The sequence below is a fragment of the Amphibalanus amphitrite genome, unplaced genomic scaffold (genome assembly GCF_019059575.1).
Source record: "Amphibalanus amphitrite isolate SeventyFive unplaced genomic scaffold, NRLGWU_Aamphi_draft 000101F_arrow, whole genome shotgun sequence".
NCBI lineage: Eukaryota > Metazoa > Arthropoda > Thecostraca > Balanomorpha > Balanidae > Amphibalanus > Amphibalanus amphitrite.
Window position 1 is genome coordinate 815,096 of NW_024881596.1, and position 20,476 is coordinate 835,571.

General features: G+C 60.0%; 1 protein-coding gene across 1 annotated transcript in view; it reads right to left on the reverse strand.

The window, feature by feature from the left end:
- The window catches only part of LOC122380579 (ephrin-A5-like), a 37,183-nt gene that overhangs the window by 8,878 nt on the left and 7,829 nt on the right, over nt 1-20,476 (reverse strand). The window contains exon 2 of the mRNA XM_043363862.1: nt 1,451-1,592. Within this exon, the coding sequence (XP_043219797.1) occupies nt 1,451-1,592 (142 nt within the window). The remainder of the gene's footprint in view (nt 1-1,450; nt 1,593-20,476) is intronic.

The window sequence follows — 20,476 nt, forward strand, 5'->3', positions numbered from 1 at the left end:
TCGAGGCTCGAGCACCTATGCAAGCCATCTTGATCAATAGCCCTTTAGTAAATAAAAAAACATGTCTAACTCCACCCTCTTATATCACGAACAAGCTCGCAAAAAAAGATAGCCCGTTCCAACCTAGGATGCCGGTTCTGGCAGTGACCGCAGCTGCGCCCTGTGAGTTTCGGTCCCGCGTCCACGCCGCGCCGGTAGCCATTTCCACCTTCTATGCCATTCTACTCGGCGAGCGATGGGTCTGGTGGTGGCCCCGGGTATCCAATGACCACCGCGGTGTGTGGCTGTTGTCCCTGGCCCGTCACCGCGCCTCGGTTTAGAGAGAGACATTCTCCGGCGCAGAGCGTCACCCGTGAGTTATTTGGCTGGCCTTGACGGCTCACCAGAGTGGCGACTGGCTAGAGGAGTCGCCATCGTGTCGGGCCGCGAACGCCCCCAAACCGGTCCGCCAAGGCAGAACAGCCGATCCGTCACCTCTGAACACGAGATGGGCCGCTTTTTTTCCGCACAGACACAGTCCCGCGCGGAGGCACGGCCTGACCGTGTCCTCTGTAGGAACGGCGAGACCTTGGAGCTACACGGAGAGCTGGTCCCGCACCGCACGTCACTGGGTCAGGTCCTGACATGCAGCACCGGTGATTAGTCTCACACAGGTGATAAATCTCGTACAAATGTCTCCATAGGCCGCCCTATCGCTGCGTCGCGCCGGCTCGGCACCACCCTCATCGGCATTGTGTAACGCTTCAGGTGAAAGCTTATCGGTTATGTCGGCGGAAGTGCGATTACACCCGAACATTTGTCCTACACGCGTCAAACGCTTATGAAATAGTACACCACGTCCGAGTGGCAATATACAATGAAAAGGCGGAGCCAGCCTTCGCGTGATGAATGGTGCTGCTATGAATATTACACTATCATCCGAGCGCGTATTTGCACAGGTCGTGCATCAAATTCCAGTCGCACATTATTTCTCCGGCCGTCTCACCTACACAGCACCCTACTTTGCAAGACAAATGGCCCAGTGACTAATTATTTAACCTGGCAGCGACATGACACTACGGCGGGTCCGAGCAGGGCATATGGCCCGCAGACGGTCTGTGCACTGCCCGGTAGCGGGGTTTAGGACGTGCAGCGCCCACCGGTGCACCACATATCGCACCTTCAGTCAGGGTAATTTGAACAAATGTCAGACTGCGTGTGATTCAACTGAGAACTTTGCCGAGGGTCGCCACAATAAATCAGCTGGATGACAAGAGATGGATGTCTCGTTCCACGGACCACCGCAAAGCATAATTAAAAGGAGAACAACGGCCAGTTCCGTGTCAGTAGAGGTCAGCTGCAAAGAAGTCATGATACATGTCACACTGCAACTTAGTTTCATGCAGGTAAGTCAACTCTCAAAAGCTATCCCATCAACATTTAGGAGACGTTCATTTTTACCCCGACTTACGTTGTAAATGATGTATTTCTCAGTGTCCTCCTCCTTGGTGAACTCGTCGTAGTTGGGGCAGATGATGGTCACCTGGTCGTACTCGAACAGGTTGTTGCCCTTGTTGACGTCGATGATGTGGTCTGTGTTGCTGATCTGGAATCTGTGGACGGAGAGACGGGTCTGAATCAGCATGGTCCTATACCCTGCCTCATCACTGCGCTGACACCCTCCCTGTCCGGCACCGGGAGCAGATAACAGCGTGTCATAGCGCGGCGACAGGTCTGGAGAGTTACAAAAAACCGACAGGTACCGGCTTGTGTCCCTCATTCAGAGAAAAGTATGCGGTTTAGGGCATGTCCAAAGCGGCGCTGACAAGATAAATACAGAGGGCGTTGGGAAGGAAACACCCATTTTAACACAATCTCGTCTTAGCTGGTGAAGGTTTATTGGCACCTGAACACATTGAATCTGGTGAGAGAAGATTTTGGATGGGAGGAGGTGGAAGCCGGTAATCTTGATGGGCGTGAGGAACATGGGAAAGGGAAGAAGCAAGGCCAGTACACCTATTAAAATAGCTCGAGAGATTTTCTTTGTTTAGCATTGTTTATCGCGCTCCTTGGCAAACAAACTATGCTGAAATATGTCGAGATGCATTTCAAATATATTTTGTGAATAATTCGAGTTTTATTAGGTGCAATGAGTATTTTTTTTTTTTTACTATCTCGTGAAGCGTACATACATCAGTTTGCTCAAAATGATCATCTGTCTGAAATAGACCGACCCGCATGTGATGAAAGAAAGCGACCGGAACATTCAAACCCTGTCTGGAGAGAGAGAGAGAGAAGAGCAAGCCCAGCGCCAGGCGTTTCCGCCGTTCTTTTCGTGACGGCACCCATGGGGGTCTATGTGTAAACGGCGACGCCGGACCGGATGCCCTCTCAATGGGGCCAGTCGACGCTCACCCAGACCGCACCGGCCCCTCTACAAACAGAGGCTGTGACGGGCGGCGGCGGGGGCGACAGCGGCTGCGGCCGTGGCAGGCACGCGGCCGCAGTCGCCGCCGGTTCAGTCAGACCACCCCAGTAAACACACGCCGGGCGCACGCTGCACCGGAGTAAACAGAGGACCACACAGCTGGAGCGGCCGTCGAGGCGTCACATCCGGCGCCACGCCGACCACACAAAGCCCTCCTGGGAGCCGCTCCGGTGGCGACGAGTGCCATGACCGGCGCCGGGTCACCGTCTGTGAGTCACCCCACTGCAAGAATCCGGGAATGTTTGACTTTGGATAGCGAACGGAAGTGGACATCCTGCGCCCCACATGCCTCAGGTTTCGACATCACGCGTGCGGCCGTGCGATGTGGTCACTCTGGCATCCACGTTTGACGTTCGAGCCGCCGACGCGCTTCAAAAAGTCCGTCCGGACGCAGCGAACTGAACAACGCACGTCGAAGGCCGAGCTGTTTTAAATCGCCGCGCAGGCGACCGGCAGGCGCGGCGCTGTACGGTACCGAAACGATGCAGTCGGCCGGCAAATCGGCTCGTTAAAATGCGGGGCTGCTGCAAACGCAGGATTTACGCAGAATCCGTGGACGTGCGTGAATGCGGTCCGGCTGGTTTTCTGGGGATCCGCCGCCGCTGCCGCCCGTGTCGTCTGTCGCCAAACTTTGTTCAAGCCGCGGCAGCTGCCGCGTGACGTCTGTCGGCTTCCGGCACGAGTTGTGATATCGTTGGGAACGAATTAGTCAACTTGTGACACCTGGCTGTAGTCCGTCTGCTATAGACAGGGTCACTAATGGACAAACGCGAGAGCAGAGAGCAGCAGGCGGTGGTCGCTGAGGCGAAAACAGGGCGTCAGGTTACTGCCCCGCGTCGAATGGTGTTAGAAACAAGCCGAGCTGGTATGCGGAGCGACAAACAGTGTGGGCAGAGCAAACTGTGACGTAAGGGACGCCGTCGTTACGGCCGGAAACGCCGTCACTCAGCGGACGAGCCCGTGACGCACCATGAGTGAGTCACCTGCTTAATTCTAGGGCGAATCCTGCCCAAATCCCTGCCTCGCCGATTGGGCAACCGAGTTGCTCGATTGCCGGAACGTAAGAAGCTGTTTCAGAGTCAAACCACGAGTCAAGCCAAGCCTTTCGGGGGCGCGGCGGACGGGCGGAGTCGGCCGGCGGGCGGAGCCGCTCTCCGGACTGGAGGGCGACAATGGACCGACCAACTGACCCGGCCGCTAACTCAGCTGTAATGACGGGCTTCTCGGCGGCTGGCGGGTGCCGCCCCACCCGCCGGCGCCGGCACGGGTCTTGGCTCGGAGGCTGCCACGCTCTCCTGCCGTGGTCGCTGTTTCTGTGGCGACCAGCCCACCCAGACCGCCGCCGAGCCGACTTACCGCTCACGGACAGTCCAGGAACGAGGTGGAATGCTATTGTTCGCCGTTCACGCGGCGTTGTTTAGCCCTGTTTTCTGTCAACGTCGATACCGTAGAAAGAAAGGCATCCCGATGCAGCAACACTTAGTAAAAGTGTTTGATCAAAAACGTTTAATGATGGAAGCATGACAGGAGTATTCTCCGCCGCTAAGTCGCGACTCACGAACAAAAAAGTCGAGTACTGAACGTGTCCGTCCGCTCAAACAAAGGTCGTGGCAAGGCTGGGAGTCCTCTGGGCAGCCACGAAGGCGGGGTCGGCCGGCACGCCAGCTCAGCGCACGCCATGGTCCCACAACCCTGACACAGTTGTATCCGGGATCAGACCACGGCGACGGAGCAGTCGGGCGCGGCTCCGCGCCGACCCGCCGAGCGGCACCAGTGAGTTCTCGCTGGGCCCGCGGCAGCAGGCGAAAGTCCGGACAGCGGTTCTGCGACCGGCAGTTCATCACCTGCGTACGTCCCTCCACCACGGCTGATCGTATCAGCTCCGCCGGCGCCGGCTGCCCTCCGTATACGGGTTCCATTTGGCGCCGCTACTGAGCCGAGCAGTCTCGGCCTCGTCAGCCCGCGTCAGCCCAGCGCCACTGCCCCCGGTGTTACCCATCTAACGACTGCGTGTCTCCTTCTGTCCACATTTCTGTATACGGTGCACTGCACTCGCACAGTGCGTCACAGTTGCGACAACGCGACAGGCCTACGACTGTCGAGCGGGCACGAGCTCAAACAGGCGGAAACAGGGCCCGGCCGGAGGACTTCTGAGGGTCCGCAGCGAGCGGCGGATGTGTGTCGCGGGCCGCTCACACAGTCCGCTGTCTGCGCGTGTTAGTCGCGCCTGGTTGGTCGCGAAGAGGTGGCGAGAGACACGGACCGCCACGCCGGAGCCGGACGCCGTCGCGGCGACTAGTTTTTGTCGATCTCGGTGGCAGCCACTGGGTCAGAAGTCGCATGCATCGAGCCGACATCGGCACAACAGCCCGTTATCAGAGGCATGGGGCCGGCCAGAAAAGGGTGGGGAAGAATAGAAGAGCGCCTCCGATTTACTGCAGGTGGCCAGTGAACCGCAACTTCGGCACTGACTGCGGTAAAGCATTCCTGTGATCTCGACACAGGTGAGGCATTTCTACCGGCCCCGATGAAAAACGGCCTGTCCGGTGGTGCTTTTTGCCGGCTGACCGCACGAGGAGCGGCCGGACGCGGCCAGAGTCACGGCCACTGCAACGCTACACCGCCGAGTAAATATCAATTGTCGATGAATTGATGGCGGCCCAATGAGCCGTTTGTATGCCGGCGCCGCGCGCGCCCGCCGGCCGATCGAGCAGCCGCCCCGGTTGAGCGCGCAGCGAAACGGCCGGAGAAGAGCAGGGAAGAGTGTTCGTGGCATGCTCCGCACGCTTTAGAGAGCGAGGCGTGGAGACTGGAGATCCATGCAAAAGCGCGACACGAGACGGATCCTAGTCTCCCTCTTGCTTAGAACCACCACTCAAAGCACCTTCATCGCCAGCATCGCTGAAGCCAAAGTCACTGCCACAACCAGCTGGCATGCGATCGTGAGAGACGCCCACTCACGTGCGTCGTCTCTCGCCTCCGCCCACCAGGGTCGTATCTGTTACACAGGCGACGAAACATGAGCACCCGGCGCCACTCTACCGCCGGCCGACCACGGATAAATCCCAAGCTCGTCACCTCAACGGTCATCCAGACGCTCGGAGTGAGTCCCGACTGGCCATTACAGCAGCCCGAAACAGCTTCGGGCGCCACCGGCGCTGCACACAGCTGACGGTCCAAACTTCCAGACTGGCTGGAACGCAGCGGGAGCCATTGCGCGCCTCCAGATGAGCCCCATTGTCCTCCGGGGTGTTCACTCCACCCAGTCATGAATGGCTCAGAGCGCCAGCGGGCGGCGGCGGCCGCGGAGGCGGCGGGTACGGGCGCGGGCGTGGAGGTCACCCAAGGCTTGCGGAGGTGTGGGAACGACAATAGACGTATAATTTCAGCGGTGCGATGATCGAGCGCGTCGAGGAGCGTTTAGCTAATGCCTGGCTGGCGGCCGGATGGGCGGTGACCGTTCTTGGGTGGCGGGGCGGGGGCGGCGCGGGACGGTCGAGCATCAAAAACGCTCGCCCGAGTTCGCGAAGCTCAGCTGGCCGCGAAGTGAGGTGCCGTCGTCGCCGTCGGCCATGGGCATTCCTGGAGGGCGGGCGGTGTCTGCGGCGGCGGCGGGCCGACATATTCTCCCAGCCTTTGACCGCAGCGCTGCAGGGCGGCGGTCGGCGATCCACGCGGCAAACCACAGCCAGCTGCAGCGCTGAGTCCGTGGGAGCTCGCCGTCACACGCGCTCAGCCTCGGCCTCCGCCCAGCCGGCCACCCGCGCCACACTCCGACAACCCCATCCAGTCGGCGACAACAGGCACTCATTTGGCGGCCCACAACGCGGCCACAGCGCGGCGCGCCTGAGGCAGCCGCACCACCCCCGACAAACAGGCGCGCGGCCAACAATCGACAGCGCGTGAGTTGCACTCTGGCAGCGGATGCTGAGCGGCGGCGCTGCGGCGAGGCGGCCGGCGGGGCGCCGCCTCTCGGACCGGCCAGTCACGGCCAGCGACACACGACAGCTCGTGGTGCCGGCACCCCGCGGCCGTGACTCGTGCACGCCACAGAGCGGCCGATCGGCACGATAGACGGCGCCAGTGACACCCACACGGCCCGCGCCGGGCGGGGGCGGGGGCGGGGGCGGGCCGGAACACCCGCGGCAATCACGAGCTACCAACCGAACGGGCTCAATCACGACCGGCACCCAGAGCTCATGTATCCCTCTAGTCACACCACAGCCGTCACTGCACGCCGCCAATCGTTTGCAAACTCGGAGTCCATTCTCAGCAGCGCCGGCTCGGCGGCGGCGCCGTCGTCAGAGGCTGCGGATAATGAGAGACCGGATGAGCCGCTCTCCATCGCCATTAGTATGGAGATCTTCACAGCGCAGTCGCCGCCGGCACTGTGCTTTTTCATCGGCGACGAGCGGACGGCGCTCATTTTTTGTCCGCCGCGCCGTTACCATGTTTGCTAAGCACGCCGTGTGTCTGTCGGTCGGCCGGCAGAGAGCTGTTATTAGCTGGGAGATTCTGACCGGGCCGCCGGCAGATCGGACTGAGTGGGAGGAGGGAAGACAGGGCGGAGACGACTGGAAGGGATTGAGACGGCTATTACATGTGAACGCTGGCCCGGAACGATATAACGGGGTATTTCCACATGCACTAGCACGCGATCGTGTGATCATCTGACAATGAGGTGTTGATTTGAGAATCAAACTCCACAAAAGTTGTCAATGAGCTGAGTTATGAGCCCTAATCTCTGAGTGGTAAGGTCTGAGCTCAAAGCTCCGCGCCTTTGACGGCCGGTCTGTCCGATGATCTGTGAGCCCTGGGTTGAGTTCTCTGAGCTCTGAGCTCTCAGCCCTGAGCCCGGAGTTCTGTCGGCCGGCCGGACCATCCATCATATACAGCCGATGGTGAGTGGAGAGCGTGCACTGGCCGGCCGGTCGGTCGGCCGCCCGCCACAATGGAGTGCTGTGTATAATATTAACCCCCGGGTCAGCGCCGCGCCGACGGTCACGGAGAGCCGAGCGCACGAGGCCGGCGGCCGTAAGGGCCACTCGTCCAACGTGGACTACAGTATTCTCGCCCGTAGTGACAGCGGCGGCGAGAGTATCGGGGACCGCCGATGAGGCGATGGTTTCGGAGAGGGATGTAGAGGGGGGATGAAGGAGCCAAAGATCGGTCCTCCAGAATCCCACTCTGGGTGGGCACAGTTGAACAGTTGTACAACCCACAGAGATCAAATCTGCTCGGCACGAATCGAACGTCATTGGGCCCGGTTCGACAAGCGGTACACCGTACACGGCAAATGAATGTGTGTCCCTGTCCCTCACTGCGGGTGGGAACACTCAACAGCGCGGCGCGACCACCATGGCCTTGGCTCTTTCCCATTCTTTTTTTCTCGCTACACGATGTCCCACACAAAACATGATTAATTGAAAGTCTAACGAACACGACAGCTTACAACTAAAGTCGTTAGGCCGCGAGGAGCGAGGACAAAAAGTAGCAGCATGTTTCCGAGTGACAAATGTCAAAATGTCCAGGAGGTCTCCAACCCATTCAAACAGGAAGCCACAACATTCTGATCATTGACGACTTATCAATACTAAAATGCTCCAAGACATGTTGGTACTCAATAATGCCTAACATAAGCCAGTTAATGAAACCCAGATGTAATGCAGCTTGTTTACTACAGGGAAAACAGTTCTAGAGAACGACAATCACATGTGTTCTTAAGTCATAAATTCAACTGCATTTCCTTTAGTCATAATGCATTCGTAATGAAATGTCAAAACCAACGAAATAAGTCTAAGGAACTCTTAGTTTAAAAGACGGCCCAGGGTGCAAATAAATTAATTGAGACCGATCGATGATATCACTGAAAGGAATCAACCAAGGCTCGTAAATTCCTGCCGACATTTACAGCCCTTTTTATATGAATGGAGTCACTTAACACCAAAATCTGAACAGCTTAAGACACTTACAGCATGGACACGGGGACACGGGATCTAGATTGACATTAATCGAGGAAACATGAACATATGTAATATGTTTTATGATCTGCATCAACAGACAAACCTATTCACCACTACATGAAAAAACCTACGTAACACAGAATAGATAACTATGATACTTTTAGCTATAGTTATACGAATAACAGTAAAAACAACACCTAAGAATAAAACTAATTTACAAAATATCCAGGCGCAATAAACCGTCTAGTGAATGAACTGAACGCAATGAACCGTCTAGTACCAAGGTCTAGTGATAGCGTCTTGTGACAGGCCGCAGTCTCCGGTGTTACGTTTCTACCCGTCCGCTGCAGTCTCCGCCCGCCGCCCGGCTCTAACAAGGCGTACCGACAGCGGGTGACCATTTGAGCTAGCGAGCTGGTTCGGAAGACACCACATGCAGCAATCAGCTCACCAGCCCCGCTGCGTGGAGCGCGTCCAGTAGCTCTTGTTTGTTTATTGGGGCTTTAGGGCGCGCCGACTGCAAAGGTCATTTTGCGCCCATGCGTCCAGTAGCTCATTGAACGGGTCACAGCGGTCGGTGCGGTCCCCACCGCCGGCGGCCAGGCGCGGCGGCTCAGCAGTCGGGGCTCTGGGAGCGTCCGGCGCCGGAACTGGGCTGCGGCTGTCACGCCGCCGCGGCGCCGGCGCTGGGTCGTCCGCCGGTGACCAGCACCGACCCCTGACCCGCCGTGAGACACGATGGGAGCGCGGCCGGGCCGACGACCGACCGCCGGCCGGCCAGCTGAGCGGCGGCGGGGGAGGCGACCCTGCCCAGGCAGCAGCTCCCAGCACCGATGACGCGGTCGCGGCGTCACTCGGCCGCCACAGTAAGTGCACTGCCATCAGCACCGGTCGCTCCGCCGCCACCGCCGCTGCGCTGCGGTTTCCGCCCAATTGCGGCACACAATGGCCTCCATGCAGCGGCGAGCGGAGTCAAGTACCAGCCGGCGGCTGGACATTGGGAGAGGTGGGGCCCGGAAAAGGATGGATTATTTCCTCTGAAGGAAAACGCCAAGTATTTATAACATTCCAATAATGATAACTGTCAGAAGCCTTTGAATAGTGTCATCCACCCCATGAGTTCAGAGAAACCGGCCACAGACGGCAGCCGACCATTAATGCAATTGAGATGCCGATCATTAATTTGCCTCAATGCAAACACGGAGAGCCATTAAGCGATTAGTTACGTTCTTTCCATACATCACGCTTTGGGAATGGAACGCGACGAGCAAATAGCTCATGGCTTCCAATCGCCGACGTTCACTGCGATGTACGGGACACCAAACGACCCATAATGACCACAGCGATGAAAAGCCAGCAGACGGACGGCCGTTTTTGTCGTGTCCCGGCGGCTGTACGGGCACGACCCGACCACGGCTCATCTCCGAGTACGGCGTGGTGCGGTCCGCCAGCCCTCGCCCGGCGGCCACCCCCGTGTGACCCGGTACCCAGGTAATCCGTGTCGGGTGTTTTTCACCGGAGCACCATTCATTCGCCGGTGAATTTCGGCCCGGTGCGCCACTATTTGCCGCGTGTCCTATGGACGCCCGTCGGGGAGCAGGCGCCCCACCAGCGGCCCGACAGGAAATTCTTCGGGCGCCCTTTGTGTCCATCAAGTGTTCCATTCCCATTTACCCCTTACCCTGTCCGGCGGCCGGGCGATCAGCACAAAGGCTCTTTTAAATGCGCAAAATAAAGGTGGCAGTGGAATCCGCAGCACAGGGAGGGGTAAGGGTCTGTGCGGGATCTGTCATTGGCGGCGGACAGGAGAAAGAGGGAGAGGGAGAGAGGGAGAGAGAGGCGAGAGAAGGGGAGTGAGAGTATTGGTCCGCCCCCAGCTCAGCGATACAGTGCTACATGGCCAGGGTACAATACGCATTGGAGTCGCCTTTCAGCTGCTGAATGAGGCTTAATTGTACCGGCGGTCGGCCAGGCGTTAATTAAGAATTCATTAGAGCGGGCCATGTCGTCATGCGCGGCTATTTTCGGAGGTGGCGGTGCCGAGCCGCTAGAACGCGCTCGGTGTGGTGAGCGCGGCATTCCGCGCGGGCAAGCCGTGTCCGAACCACCACGATACCGGCTGCCATCACGACACCTTCCACGAAACTACGAAACTGCGAACCGAAAAATCACGGGGCCGCCGGCGGCGGCGCGCGGTCCCGGTTCCCGGTTCCAGCCGGTAACGGCGGCGTCAGCGGGACCGATGGGTCAGCCACCCCGGCCGCCGCCGAACAAAATCGCAACTTGATACGCCTGAATCTGGACAAAAATGTGGGAACGCCACGACCTCCCTTCCGCCCGGGTGACGGTCAAAGAGGCCGGGTGTTCGGGCGGTGTCGCCGGAGCGGCGGCGGCGAGCAGCGGGCCGGGGAGGGAGAACCGTGCCCTGGGTGATCCCGACAGGCACCAACGGCGGCCCCAGTATCCGACGGCCGTTTCCATGACAACACTGCGCCAAACGGTGAAATCGGAGACGGCGCTCAAGTCACGTAATGTGCGCTCTGGGAGAACCAGGTGCGCACACAATAGTTAGTCGAACTCGCGTGAAATGGAGCAGGTCGATATTGAACGAGCGCGCTCAACCGCAGACGCAGGGCTATAATTTAAAATCAGTACCTGGCGCAACCTGGCAATCTATCATGTGTACCCAAGCACAAAAAAGTTGAGCCCATTTCATTTAATATTGACCATTTCATTTCGGTAAGTGCTATGAGCCAGAGCCAGTGGACCAGTCGAACTTCCTATAATTTCCCCATGGAGCGCCACCCCTTCCGCCCCATCAGTTTTCATTACACGGACAAAATCCCGGCTGATATGTGTTTACAACTAACGAACAACAAATTACCATCAGGTTTGTGCGGCTGGAAGGCCAGCTGCCCAGTGAAACAATGGCACGCCATCAGCCGCAGTGCCCGAGGCGAGCTGGCTGTTTACCGTACATCGCGGCAGAGCCGCACTGCCGCCGCCGCCGCGCCGACTAGGCTCCTCGCTATTCCGAGCCATCGCCAGCAGTCGTAACGCAAAAATATCCGGATTACGTGTCAGGCAATTGGATTTGACGGAAATCCTATTCACGGGCGGGTGTTTGTTGACAATGGCTGCCGGCGGCCGCACGGAGGCGCCTTTGTCGGAGTTTCCGCGTGCGGCTCGCCCCGTGCGGCTCGCTCCGTGCCTGGCGAGCGCCATGGAGCCGCCCGGGCGCCGCGTCGGGAGCCGCTCGGGCGCCGCGTTGGGGAGAGCCGCAGCGCGCGGCGCCAGGTATGCGGCCACGGGCCCGCGGCGGTGATAGGTTCAAGTATTGATGCCTCGGCGCCGCGCGGCGGCCGACCCGCGCGCCGTCTGGCGGCCGGCGAGCGGGGAGGATGCCAGGTGGACTGAGCGAGAGGAGCTCGAGAGCTGGTGTCGGATCGACCCGAACATGAGGGACGCACCGGGAGACTGCTGCGTGCGGGGAGGCTGTTTAGAGCACCCACAGAACGAGTTCCAACAGCGCGCGGCGATGACCCGAGTGCGTCCGGCCGGCTCGCGCCGCCGGAGGAGCAACGCCCCGAGTTTAAACTGCTGACCGTCGTTTGGCGGTCGCGCCGCTCACCGCCGTGAGAGCGGACCGCGCGCCGCTCCCACGCACGCGGCCTTTAATCGCCGGTCTCCGGACAGCCGCCGCCCCGCCCGACCACCCGGCCACGGCCGCAGCATCCCCGCGGCGACAGCCGAGGTCAGGTCACCTGGCGAGGTCAGGTCACCCTCCGCCCCGCCGTCTCCACCCGGAGCGGCCCAGCCTTGGCCGCAGCGTGCCCGCGCTGAGGTCAGATCAGCCGGGCCATCTCCCGGAGCACAGTGTTCGGACACGACGAACCCCGCCGATTCACGGACAGAACACGGCGTCATCGGGCCAGAGGCGGCGGCCGACAGCGCGCGCCTCCGCGGGGGGCCGGCCGGCGTTTTTCCACCCCCTTCCGAGCGGTTCAAGGTCAACACCCGGCGTGATTTATCCACCGGCGGCGGAGGCCGGGACGAAGAAGGGCCGCCCAGCGCCGGGAGATTGCCCCGACACGCCGCGTGGCTATAAATCACACATCAGGCCCGAGACCGGCTGACAATGGGCTAATGCGGGCCCGGCGGACGGCCCGTCAGCGACCGGTCGGTCCGACAGCGCTCGGCCTCGGGCAGACAGGCGGTGAGTGCAGCACGCTGGAGGCGGACGGCCGCTGGAAATACCAGTTCACATGGCGTGAGAGTCTGATTGCTAGTTTTGACAAAGTGCTAACCATGACTCAGAAGATTTGGGCATGATATCCGGCTACCTATCTCCGGATGCCGAATCACCCATGAGTGAGACAACCGGTCTCACTTCTTGCGAAGAGGTTGTCCAAGAGTGAAGGTTCATGAGCCGACCATTATTATCTTCGTCACTACGAGCGTGACGACCCTACCGACCACACAGACTGAACAGGGCAGTCCCCCAACACGACCAGACCACCAGAGTCAGACCACTCTGACCAGGCCAGTCCAGTCTGATCATACTAGACCAGTCTGACCAGACCAGCCCGCTCAGCCGGGCCGGCCGGCACGCCGCCACCGCCGATAACCAGCCATGAATTACCTGCCCGATCAAACATGTAATTACCTGGGCCACGGACTAGGCGCAGACAAAAGAACCCGCCGTGCAATGCACGCGTAATCATACGACGTCGAGTCGGACAAGATGGAGTGGGACCGCCGCCACTGCGCCGACACCGCCCGAGGCCACGGGGCTGGGAGTCAACAGGACTGGCAGCGTGGTGGAAGATTCAGGAACTCTTCAGGACTGACAGTGGTGGATGGATAGGCACTGAACAATTCGAACACTTGTGGGCTGGAAGCTTACATACATCATGATAAGTGGAGTTTTACGCCATGATAAGGTGTGGGATTTAATGGTGTCCTTGTTGGATTGGGATAAAAAACGACATTTTCTTTCCCGCAAGAATATTTCAAAGGGCGGCGCCGTTTTTTTCATGCACATGCGTGCACGAGTAAGTCATTCGTAGTCACTCAAGAGTTCCTCATTGCACCAGCGGGGCCGGCAAGAGGCAAAATCTCAGGCCAGGACAGCCATACGCTGAATAATGTCTTCATTGTTCTGGCGTGGCGACCGGGCCGCTGCACCAGTGACCAATATGTCGTGGCCTGATAGGATCGGAGGCGGATCGGTCGCGGCCTGGACACGCTCTCTGCAGCGAGGAGCGGTGTCACTGGACGGCGGAGGGAGGCCGGTCAGGGACCGGGCGGAGGTGGAGGTGTCATGCTTCACGGTACATCACCGAATAGAAGTCAGGCTGGTCCCCGGTCCAGTATCTCCGTGCAGAACGGCTCGGTGCAGCACCGAATCACAGATACTCACCTGAAACAGACAGAGAACAATGGGTTAGAATTCAATCACGTAACTATACTGATAGCTTCTAACAGCACCGCTTCACTCGTCACAATCGTGGAGCACCTCATCCGATCCGGTAACGTTCTCAGCACCCCCGCACCGTACCACGCAACGCTCAGCTCCTCTGGCAGGCCGAGGGGCGTTTCGTGACAGCGGCACATTATCTCGGTGCGCCGTGATCCTCGATCGGCAGCAGCCGCAGGCGGCGCCGGCCGAGCCGATCATCTGAGGGTGCCCCGGGCGGCGGCGGCGGCCCCGATCCAGCGGCGGCGTTCCCACAGTCTGCACGGATTCTGCAGAGGGCGGCGGCACGCGGGCGGGGGCGGGGGCGGCCGCCGAGGGCCGCGGCGTCAGGGCCGGGGTCAGGTGCGCTCTCTCCGGCCCGGCAGCCCGACCGAGCCGAGCCGGACCGGACCGATGTCGGCGGCCGGAGTTATCACCGAGCTGCTAACAGCCCAACAGGCTAAGCCGCGTCACTGGCGGCGTCTCTGTTACTTCTCGTCTGAAACACAGGGCCGCCGGCCTCGCGGAGAGCGGCACAGGCTGAACGCTGGCCAGCTCACAAGATGGCGTCGGCCGGCGCTCCGCCCACAGGTGCCGGCGGCCCTGTATCAATGGATAATGACGAGCTCCAGCAACCGATCGGCCGGGTAATTTGCTCGTCTCTGCCGCGGAGCCATTACAGGTCTAAGGCGGCCGGCGCCGGGGCCGCGGAGGCCGCAGCGGCCGGCCCGCGTCACCGGTTAGATGGCTGCGTCAACACTGTCGCCAGATGCGCCGCCGCGCCGCCACCGCGCGCTATAAACACGATCATAAAACGTCCGATCGACATCGGAGCGTATAAACGCGAGGCGACTCGGGAACCGGGAAGGCTGATAAGACGGCTGTCTGGGGGCTGGTCGGTGGACGTCTTCATTACGACACACCGGCCAGCTCCGAAGAAAGGCCGGGGTCGCCGTCGACGGAAAATAAACGACGCGAACGCGTCCCGGGGGTGTGGCGACCACTCTGCAGAGCGGCACTCCTAACTCTTGGGCTGACGATGCTGGCACGCCGCGGCATAACTCGGGATCACTCCGACAGATGCAATACCTCGCCCCGCTATTGGCACACACGGCACAAATGGGACGAGAGAGACCCCGTCCGCCCCTCCCAGGGATTGCTGTGGTGGTACCGTGACGGGGTGTCGCAACAAACGTCATTGATGCGACGCGCATCGAACGGGGATCCTGGTGGCACCATACCTCACCTCTAGTTGGTTCGTGTTCAATTATTGCTCACCCATCTCATCCTGCTGATGAGATTCGCCGCGGTGGGCAAATGACGCCGTAACAAATGGCGTGAAACGACACCGTGAACTGAGTTTTTATCGTCCAATACGGTAATGGTCCAATGATTGGTCTGCGGCAATTCAAGGTTAGGCGACTAAAAATCCAATTAGAGATTCCAGTGTGACTTACCGAATCGAGCAAAACACCAAGTGAAACGACTTTTGATCCCTGGGAACGATTTACCATACGATTTACCATTGAATTATGCTGTTCAGAGCAATAAAACCGTATGCAGATTTCCATAGTCGAACGCAGACCTCATGCGGTTCGGGGAGTCGCGCGAAGTAAATGGTGGCGCACCGGCGGGAGTTCATGCATATTTCACCGCGGATGCATCGTGTCCACGCCTCCCACCATGGGAGGGATTTAAAGCATTATCCGTCCGTCCGACCAATGCCAAAGTAAGGGCAGAAGATCAAAGGCAGGGCCAGTCCGCCCTCCTCAGGGCGGAGTCTAGAACCGACATACACAGCAGCGGCCACCATAAACAAAAAGTCTCCTGGTCGCCCCGCAGAGAATGTGTCTCTCCGGAGTGGGAGGGATCAATCTGCATATCCTTCTGGCCAGGGGTCCCCCATCGGGAGTGGAGGACGGACGGCGGCCCTGACAGGGTCCGATGGGGAGACAGCTCCACCGGAGGGGGCCCGCTCACCGCATAACAACTCTGTCCGCCGCAGCCAAACAGCGTGCGCGGCGCGGCAGCGGCCGACCCGCCGCTGCCCTCTCACCCGGCGCCGACCGGCCGCACATTCCTGACGGTGGCCGGCGGGCGCGGCGCCGGGCCCAGTGGCCGATCGTGCAGGCCACCCCCGAAATCGGCGGCCCGTCCGGCCGTCCCCGCGACCGCAGCACCTCGTAACGCGGCACCGCTCGGTGAGAACCCCGCCAATGGCACGGCTGGAGCGCAGCGGCCGACGCCGCCTTCTCGGAACCGACTTCCTCGAAAACGCCGCACTAGAACCGGTTGCAGGCCCGTTGCCGGCCTGGCTGAGAGCGCGGTGGCATTTTTGGCGCAGGCGCGCTCTCACGGTCGGTGATTCTGCGGCTCGGCGGCAATCGTGGCGCGCAGTGACGCGCGCCTGGCGCCATGTGGCCCCAGCGCCGGTGAGCGCCGCCCGCTGCGACTCGGCGCACCTGAAACTGGTTGCAGCCAACGGGACACCGGGACACCGCCGGACCGCCGCGCCGCACAGAGAGCAGAGAAAACCGGCTACTCTCCAAAACAGTCGCTTAAATCTTCCGGAAAACGCGATCACTTGGCGGGCTGCACCACCTCGGATCATTCCGTGATTACCTGACGTGCCAGCAGAGACAGATAGGACCGAATCTGCCTTGGTATTCGAAATTCCAGGCCTAAAACCGAGCGACACTGGAGACTGTTTGCTGTTGCTGGCTGCAGTCTGCACAGTCTAAACAATCACACCGAGCGCAGAACCAGCGGAAAAACTCCGGCTCAGCCAGTCCCAGTGTCCCATGTCTCCGCTGCAGCGGTGGACAGGGCCGGCCGAAAACACGGGCTTTGTAGCGCGGGGCGGTCGGAAAACCGGGCCGATTGCAGGGCGCCAGCTGTAAGTGGGTGCCATTTTTACTCTCGGCTGGTCGTGACGGCTGCAGGAGAACTGGAATGTCGACACCAGCGCGGCGCCGGACACCGCTGTGGCCGGAGCCGCTGCCTGTGCCGAGCCGAGCCGCGCCGAGTCGCTACAGTCAGTGGTGGCAGCTGGCATTCAGTCACGGACATTGACAGGTACGGTTTACAGCAGCGGCAGCGGCAGGGGTAGGGACACACTGGAGATGAGGTAGCAGTAGCCTTCACCACTACCAAAACCACCACCACCTGCGGCCGCAGCTACCAGCGCAACCATCAACACCGCCGCCATCGTCCACACCGCAACCGCCAGGTGATCACTCAGAGGCCAGTACCTGACCGGAGCGTCGTAACGGATTGACCGGTCGTCGGCCGGCGCCCCAGACAGACCATGATACGTTTGTCTGGCGGCGAGTGGACCGTCTGAGGCCAAGGGGCGTCTCGGCCGGCTGCAGGGGCGTCGTAGTCGACTATCTAATCACCATCAGCGCGACACGGGACACGAGCAAGACAGACTCTCTCCGACTAGCGCAGTCACCTCGTGGATAAATTCAAGAGTGGAGTTTCATTGAGCAGAACGTCTGACCTCAGGTGGTGTGAGCAGGGTGGTCCGGTGCCTACCAGTGCACCGGCCGTCACAACTTTACCTGGATTTAGCCGAATAGGCGACGGAATTACCGGAGGATTACAAGGGTACCTGGGCACCCGGAGGCGCCGGGGCCCTGGGATTTAGGGGTGGCGGGTACCAGATGGGTCTCGGGACCTCCCACCGACCCTGCGGTGCTGCTGGGGAGCTAACCCGCTCAGCGGGCGGCCCCAGGACGCCGGCCAGCGGCCGCGGTCGGCGCGCTGACACTCAATTACGTTTTTACGGTGTGGCCCTTTCGGTTTCGGAGGTGAATCGGATTGGGCGTTGTCATTGGGATGCCTGGGCTCGAGCGGGGTGTTTTTTGCCGCGAGGGACGCGGCGGCGGCGGCGCGCGCGCTGGACAGGAGGCAGATGGCGCGTGCCGTCAGAGCCGCGGCTGCGTCACTGTCGCCACAGAAAGTCGCTCCGCCGAATGGCTGAGAGCGGCCGCAGCTGGCACAGCTCAGAACCGTCGTGAGCCGCTGCAAAAACAGCTGTATCCAGCGAGACGCGCGGGCGAGACTCCTCCCTGGCACAGCTGTATGCATAGCTGACAGCTACAGCGGGAGTGAATCAATGTTTCTACAGCTCTCAGTTCGGTCAACATGGACAGGCGCCGTATTCTGAATACAGATCTCCCAGATATCCACAGGAGGGCATCTGACATCTACAATGGCTCGGAGGCGCGACAAGGCTTTGTTCCATCACCATGAACACCGAACAGAACCGCTCCCAAGGTCCCCCAATTCCGATCATCAGTCAAGTCTCAGTGGGATATATATAACCGGCGCTGTTCGGGATGAATCAGTCGCATACCTCTAGCCAGGGGCGCGCCCGAGCGAAAAAGCACCCAGATGTAATCAGGGGGTATCCCAATTAGTTCTCATGTCACCCGGACACCTAGGATGGGATCGGATCGCCAGGAAAACCGGCCTCACACCACAAAGGTGCACGCCGCGCCGGCAGAAATTACGCGCGGAACGTAAAAAGATGGGCACGTCAGACTGGCAGGCAACCGACAAAAACGCAGCCTGTCAAGAGTGAAAACAGGGAAGAGAATGGAAGGTGGGAAAAACTACGAGTGGAAATTAAACAGGTTTGAGAGCCGAAAGGCCGAGATTGCAAAACACGGCTGTGGTCAAATCACAACAGCTTTCCCAGAGGTGCAATTCGTCCGAACTCAGCAAACAATCGAACATTTAGACGGAAGCACGCGGTAATGCACCCATGAGGCGGCACCCACGCGTGAACGATGGCTAAATGAGAAAGAAAAAGTGACCCAAGGTGTGGGAGGATGAATAAATAACAGCGTTCCGTACTAACTCGGGTGCGAGAAGGTACCGTGACGATTTCGTGACCGTTTAATTAGTTGCCTCACGGCACAAAAGGCCCGCTGTGTTGTCAGAGTCTACTCCCGTTGGCCGTTGAGGAAGGCCCACTGGCCATGGTCGAGTTTAAAGGAGCGGCTCTGACACCAGCGGGACGAATCAGGTTCAGCCGCCGCTAGATGAGCTGATTCGCACATGAATACCAAGAGTGGCCAACAGCGAACCTGGAGTGGCTCCCTTCACAAGAACTTCGGTAAAAACCTGGTAGGCGACCGGTGCGGCCCGCCGCCAGCCGCGCCCGGCCAGCCGACAGCATTCCTACCACCACGCGTGTGAAGTCTCCACTGAAGTCCATTCTGAGCAAGGTCAACAGCTGGTGGCCGACCGCAGGGTTCGGGGACCCCAGCGGCGTCCTCCACCGCCCCCGCCCCGGCGCTGTCGCCGCGCCCTGCTGGCAATCATCAGCAACTCTATATGGAGAGGGTTCGACAGATCGCTGCATACAATCGTGAGCACCGTGAGTGACCAATCTTCTCTCGGGCGCGGACTCAGCACTCGAATACCGCACCCTATCTGAGCGGTCCATCACTGGCGCAGAGGACGCGGTGCAACGTGAGCTCGCGGCGCGCTATCACGGCTGGTATTAGCCGGACCGCCGATAGGGCACGCAAACAATTACGCCATGAATGCGCCTTGTCGGCCGCCATCGCTGCGGCGGCTGTCAGACGGCGATTGAGCCGAGTCAGCGGACGCTGCGGCCTCTGCAGCGTCGCCGCACAGACCGCAGACCGGCCTTGTTGGCGCCGTTCGGCAGACGCGGCCACAGAGCTAATTGTCTGCCGTGGCGCGGTGCTGAGCGGCCCGGCCGGCGGAGCTCCAACCGCGCTGTCAGCAGGGAATACGAGCTGCGGAATCCGCACGGAAGCCACCGCCGCCCACACCGCTGCCGATAGAGCACGCTACACCGCTTCCTCGCGCCGGTCTGGCGCCGATCGTTGGATCACCGAGTCTTCCCTCCCACAGCCGGGCTGACCTCAACGCGGTACGACGGTCAAGTTGATCAGGTTACCGCGTATCATCATTGCGGTTACAACAGTCGACAGCCACTGTCTCCACCTTCGCTGGGCCGTGCAGGAGGGTATCGCAGCGATGACCCCTGCCTTTAACGGGGTAACGCGCTGAGGGACACCACCCACGCTGTCGGCAGGGTCTGACGCCACTGACTGCCGTATCAGACGGACTGTCACCACCCCCTGAGTAGGTGCTGAGCGTTATTTACAAACTGTGCAACCGGAGGGTCCAAACAATGAGAGAGGCGCCTCAGAGGTGACAGAAGGCTGGGTTGACGGTCAGGGTTCGAAAAGACCTGTGACTCACATTCAAACCAGACGGTCAGTGGTCAGTTCAGGTCAGGCATCCGACCATGATCCGATTCAATGACACCTTCATCGGCATAACAAGTCGCTCATCATTTACGCCGGTACACCTAGGTTAATGTCGGAGGATAATCAGGAACCGGCGAACCACCATTTTCGGAGTGGTCCTGAGCTCCATTCACCCCAACCGTCCCAGTAACCCTCGCGAGTCCCTAGAAACTTCAATCGTCCCGAAGGACCCACACACCGTCGGCGGCGGCGAGACCATCCGTCTCTGTCGTCGGTCCGGGGCGTCGTCGGTCGTCGCCCGGCCAATCCCGACGGGGGGCGGTCCGGACGG